The 6000-nt window shown below is 34.0% G+C and overlaps 1 protein-coding gene across 1 annotated transcript in view; it reads left to right on the top strand.

The window, feature by feature from the left end:
• The first annotated feature begins 2168 nt into the window (after positions 1-2168).
• LOC121967675 (protein YIPF1 homolog) overlaps positions 2169-6000 on the top strand; it is a 43270-nt gene continuing 39438 nt past the window's right edge. The window contains exons 1-4 of the mRNA XM_042518046.1: positions 2169-2459; positions 2834-2879; positions 2995-3063; positions 3585-3744. Of these exons, the coding sequence (XP_042373980.1) occupies positions 2406-2459; positions 2834-2879; positions 2995-3063; positions 3585-3744 (329 nt within the window). The 5' untranslated portion in view covers positions 2169-2405. The remainder of the gene's footprint in view (positions 2460-2833; positions 2880-2994; positions 3064-3584; positions 3745-6000) is intronic.

Below are 6000 nucleotides of genomic sequence, written 5' to 3'. Positions count from 1 at the left end.
GTGATGAAGATGTGTGTGGACGGAACTTGGAACAAAGATCTTAGGGAATTTCAGCGAGTTTTGTTTTGAACATTAGAACTTGTTAACATTTTATTATTCCGCACCTTAGTATGTTAAATGCCATGAACTAGTAAATTATGCACTCTACCATGCTTAGAACATTAGTTATGTGATGCTAGATTGTGTTCTAGTCATATTAGAACTTGTATGTGTGATTGAGGCACGAATCAGTGCTGAAATCAGACTTCTGTACGAAATCAGAAACCCCAATCGATCGGCCGATCGATTGGAGGCTTCTCAATCGATCAGCCGATCGATTGAGAAGTTCGTACCGCGAACAGTAAGCTCCTGGATTGATCAACCGATCGATCCGGACGCCTCCTGTCGCGAACAGGAAGCCTGGGATCGATCACTGGATCGATTGGCCAGTCTGGATCGATCAGCCGATCGATCCAGAATATTGCCCCGAGCACAGTAGCATGCTGGATCGATCACTGGATCGATCCAACCTAAGTCCCACATACAGTAGCCTGCTGAATCGATCACCGGATCGATTCGACCCTTCCAATCGATATGTGGATCGATTGGGAGGCCTGAAATCAGCCGGAAAACCTTTAGTCCAGCTCCTTGACCATGAGGGATGTAAAATATATTAACAACAGCTTAGATTACACCCTCTAGCACATATAGAATAAAGAAATGATAATAGTTTAACAAAATTTTAAATAGTATAGTTCCGTAATTAGGTTTAATGATGGTCAGGGAATAGTTTAGCACAACATAATGTGACGATCCGACCTTACAGCTTAGTTAGTAGAAGGCGGGTCGTTACATTTGAATACTACTGAATGTTGATAAGTAGCTCATGGTTGTAGTTTTTTTTTTGTTTATCACTAGTTATATTAATTTTAATCCTATACGCATCTCAAATTTTGTTTGTTGACTTCTTCCCAAGAACAATGTAGGTAAATGTATATTCTATTATCATTAGCAGATATTCAAATTTGTATTATGATATATTATTTAAAAAATATGTCTAACTTATGTTTATGAGTTTATATATTTTTTTGATAAGTAGTTTTGCCCTTATATATATTTATTTTAACTTTTGGCTTACCATATGCACATGTTTTTTCATATATGAGAAGTTTTTCCCTTGTTTTTTAATAACTTATTGTATTATACTTGTTATAGGATTCGATGATAATATGTTGCATTTAGATGTGTTGATTTTAAGTAGGATGTGATGTATTTAGGGTTTTGTGATGAAATTATTTTAGATCAATACATGATGCTTTAAATGAATAATGTAATTATTTTTAAATGTATCGTGGATGATTTATGAATTATTTGTTGAATTATTTGTGGATGTGTTTTATCCTGTTTATGAATTGTTTATGGATGCTTTTGAATTGTTTATGAATGTATCATGAATTGGATATGTAATATTGTATCATTTGAAATTTGAATGTAAAAAAGATTTAAATTGTAAAATTAAAGGATTTCTGCTAAAATTATAACATAAATTAATGGTAGAAATAAAAAAATCGATCGTTGAATTTTATCTTAAATTAGCGATGAATATTTTATATCCGTCCTTAACTTAGCAATAGATGTTTTATTTCCGTCACTAAATTAGCTACAATGTTTTATTTCTATTGCTAAATTAGCGGAAATAAATATCTGTAGCTAGATTTAGCAACGGAGCTAAAATTACAGTCACTAAATCTAGTGATGGCAATAAAATTCCTTCACTAATTTTAACGATAAAAATTAAATTTTATTCCAGCGAAGTAAAATATCTTCTCATATAGTGACTTACCTGATTTTTTAATTTACCTTTTTACATATGACTATAGAATTAACTGTGTAAGATGTCTAGGATCCATGTAGGATCATATAGAATGATTTAATTTTTTTTTTATAATTTAGGTATTTAAATTTTATTTAATTAATCGTAGAGGTAGATGACTGCCACTATCTTTTTTGGTTCATTTATCAAGAATTAAAACTGAGCTTATGCATACTGAGAAAAAAAATTAAGTTTGAGAATATTTATGAAGTTTAAATTTAAATTTAAATTTAAATTATTTCATTATTTTTCGAAGTGTTTTATCAGTTGTCCGGGGTCTAATAAATTTTAGACCCGTTAGCATGCATATCAAGTTCGGAGCTTGCTTCGGGGTCAATGGATCCGAGCTCGCTGTTCCTTTCACTCACTGGCTTGAGAGACTTCAAAACGTAGCTGAGACGACGAAAAGATTGTTAGGGTTCCTCGAGCTGAGAAGGAGAGGCAATCGGACAACCGAATAAAGCTAGAAAGAATCGGAGATTTTGATCGTTTAGCTGCTTATGGTCTCTCTTTCCCTCCTCTTCTCCTCGTGTTGCTGCTGAGGCTACTCCTTATGGAAGACGGATACACCAGCCTTCCAACAAGCCACCTACTCGGCTCCGTTCCCGTACGCCTTCCACTTTTTTCTATTCCCATTCTAATGGCCTGTCTTATGATTTCTACGTTGGTTTATTATTTATTTCTTCTTTTGCCCCGAACTATTGCTGATATCAGACATCAGATCTTTATTCGAGCATGCCGATATTTTTTTTTCCTATTTGCTTTTCTTCCTAATTTTGTTAGATTTTTCTGCTGATTCGTCTCTGATCTAGCTGCAAGAGTTTCCTCGTGTTTGTAGACTTTCGCACTTGCATCTTTGAGCTTCTAGTTGAGGACTCTCTAGGCTCGCAAGATTTTTTTTTTTTTCTCCTTTCTGTTTTATCTCCTTTTGCATTCTTTTTCTGTAGCTGGATACATAATCACGCAAGTTTCTTGTTCCAGGCTGTGGTTGCTGATGAAAAGCCCAATGTCAGTGCGATCCCATCTGGTAATTTATTTCTTCTTCTTACTAGAGAACATGGAATCCGAACTTCCCTTTTGTGTTTCACTTTCATTTCAAAATATAATTTCTTTTACTCATATTTTGTTGGTCCTCTTTTCAGCCTCACCTGCAAACTTGCATATCTTTCCACCTCCCAACGGAGGTTATTTGTCACCTGAGAGTCCATATGGTATGCATGTAAAATTAATTTGCCTCATTCTTCCACTCTGTTTACTAGTTCATCGATTCTTTTTTGGTGGCTCATGGATATGGATTTTTTTTTCCTACCTTGTGATCCACAGATACATAGCCACAATAGTTCACAGAATTATCAACAATATACATCGTATTCATAAAATGCCTGAAGTTAGGTTGTATAAACTAATGGCAGTTATTCAGGTTTTTATGTTGGATGAGCAATGATAATTGAATTAGATTCTTTGCTCAATTATTTCTTTGCTTATGGCAGAATGAGTGTTGATGATTGGAGGCTAGCATTTCATGTTCTTCAAATATGTAATATTAACCATTCCAGATACTATCCTACAGAGTAGTTTTGATGTGTTTATATAGTGTATGTTATCAGTTTCAACATGCTAGTCTATTCACTGGAGCTCTGGTATTGTAATACTTTGTATTGACCTATGTGTTTCTGCCTTATGCATTTGCTCGTTTCCTTGCGGCTCTGCTCATAGTTTATCATCTATGCAGTTGGAGACGAACAAGCCACAAACAATTGGAAAGGACTATTGAGTATTTCATCATTCACCTCATATTTCAACGTTGACACTGATGTTGTGGTTGACAGAATCATTAGTTCTGTGTATCCTTTGAATGACTTTTCAAGGAAGATCGATGGTAATCCTGATCTGTGAGTCTTCCTTCTATGCTTCTTGATTAACTTGTAGATCATGTAGAGCATATGTTTATTATTTAAAATATACCTAACTTATAGTTATTTGACACACTATAATTTCCAATTTAACTGTTATAATAACCAAAATTCTTAATAGTCTATAGCCTTGCATAAAGGTTAATAGTTGGTTAAGATCCATGTAACTAACCTCAGAGAGTTGTTACTTGGAACATACACTTGTTCTAAAAAGAAAGAGGAATTGAATGACCTGGTCAGGTACAACTTAAGAAACACTTTAAGGCATCAACTCTCAGGTTTGAGTATTTGTGCCTGGATTAGCCAAAACAATAATGCAAAAATAAACTAATGTAAAATGGTGAAAACCATTGTCATGTTTGTTATTTCTTTCTTAAATTTTTTTCCTACTTTACTAGTTATTTTTGACTATGTCCAAGCTTAGTGTTTATTGAAGATTGCTTGCATGAAATGATGTAGCACGAAGACACTATTGATGTAGCATAATGAAGAAACAAGAGAGCAAACTTCACATAGAGGAAACTCACACACAAAAAAGTAAGTAAAAAATTAATTATTGACAAATACATGGACTTTAATGCAAACAAGAAATGAAATAATCCAAATAAGGAAATAACATAAAAGTCAAATTGGAAATTCAATTATCCCTAATTATTTAGTAAAAGAGAAATGCGATAATCCTTAAATTATAAAATTAAATTTAAAATTTATTTGTAAATGTGCTGATTTTAAATTATTCTCCAAGTTGTTTCAGCTAATTGTCAATGTGCTAATCTTACCATCAACTTTATTTTCTTTTTATGCATTATTCTTCTCCACCAAGTAGATCTTGTGAGGTAATGAAACTATCAAAATCAAGTCCAATGGTGTTGCATATAAGTGCCAAGTAAAGACACCTCTCAACTAGATTGAGCGGATGTTCCACGGGAAATTCATCGAAGCTCTTCTATGATGATACAAGAGCCGTCAATTTTCAAAATTCCTTTTCCATGAACTAGGTATTTATTTGTAAGTCCTTCGATCTAGCAATATTACCATTTGAGAATTCATATTGTGCTTGATCTGATTAGAGGGTTGTGGCATAAATGAGAGCGTTGGAGTTGACATTGTCCAAATGTGACTTGTACCAGAGGAAGACTTGAATGTCCACGATATGGTTGTAAGTCTTCAACATTCTTGAATGTCCCATGATATACTTGTAACTCCGTGGAAGGAGAGCCTTTGCGCAATGGTAACGTTATTAGTATGTGACCTATAAGTCATGGTTTGAGTCTCGGAAACAACCTCTTGCAAAGCAGGGTAATGATGCATACAATAGACCCTCTCTTGGAATCTCGCATTGGCGGGAGCTTCGTACATCGGGCTGTCCTTTATACTTGTAACTCCGTAACATTAATAATGGATTATGCTCAACGATCATTGGAGTAAGTATGAAGCTTTTTGGAGTAAGTTTACAATGTATATTATCTGGAATTTTACAAGTCCCATTAAATGCAAATTTCCTCTTGACATGAGCATGGATCTCTCAACAAAACATTTAGTTGAAATGGGAAGTAGTAGACAAGGGAATAAGGTCAATGAGTTGATGAGCTTTCGACCCATACACATTCTCAAATCGAATAAAATTGGTGGATCGAATTATTGTAAGTAAATTTGGCAAGTGGTATCATTAGATATCAAATATTTAGATTTTTGCCCACTCAACAACTCAATAAGTTCCTTATATTGTGGTGGACAACCCTAGTCTGTCCATCAATCTGTGGGTGGGTGGAAAGTAGATAAACACTTAAGTTGAATTTCAAATAATTTCCATAGGGCTTTCTAGTAACAATTGACAAATTTTACATCTTTATCTGAAACTATAGACATGGTCAATCAACGCAACCTAATAACTTTGGAGTACAAGTTGGTTATTTGTGATGTATTGTTGGTTTTATTGTATGGAATGAAATATGTTATTTTTAAAAAATAGTTTACCACTAGTAAAAAGAATTGTGGCTTTGATTGGTTCCAGGTAACCCTAAAAATTAGTTTACCATTAGTTTACTCTATTGCATCTTTCTAAAGCTTCTGGGGAGCACTGTGGTGTGTAAAAGCCTATATTTTGCCTATATTGTAATGCAACCCATGTATATCTCATTGTAGTGAGGGCCAGTAAAACCAATATAACAAGGGTTATGGCTTTATCCTTTTCAAAATGTCTAGCTAGTGCATATTTTTCAAATAAGAAAGTCG

The sequence above is a fragment of the Zingiber officinale genome, chromosome 1B (assembly GCF_018446385.1).
Source record: "Zingiber officinale cultivar Zhangliang chromosome 1B, Zo_v1.1, whole genome shotgun sequence".
NCBI lineage: Eukaryota > Viridiplantae > Streptophyta > Magnoliopsida > Zingiberales > Zingiberaceae > Zingiber > Zingiber officinale.
Note: the sequence above shows the minus strand (reverse complement) of the source record. Positions and strands in the feature narration are given on the sequence as shown.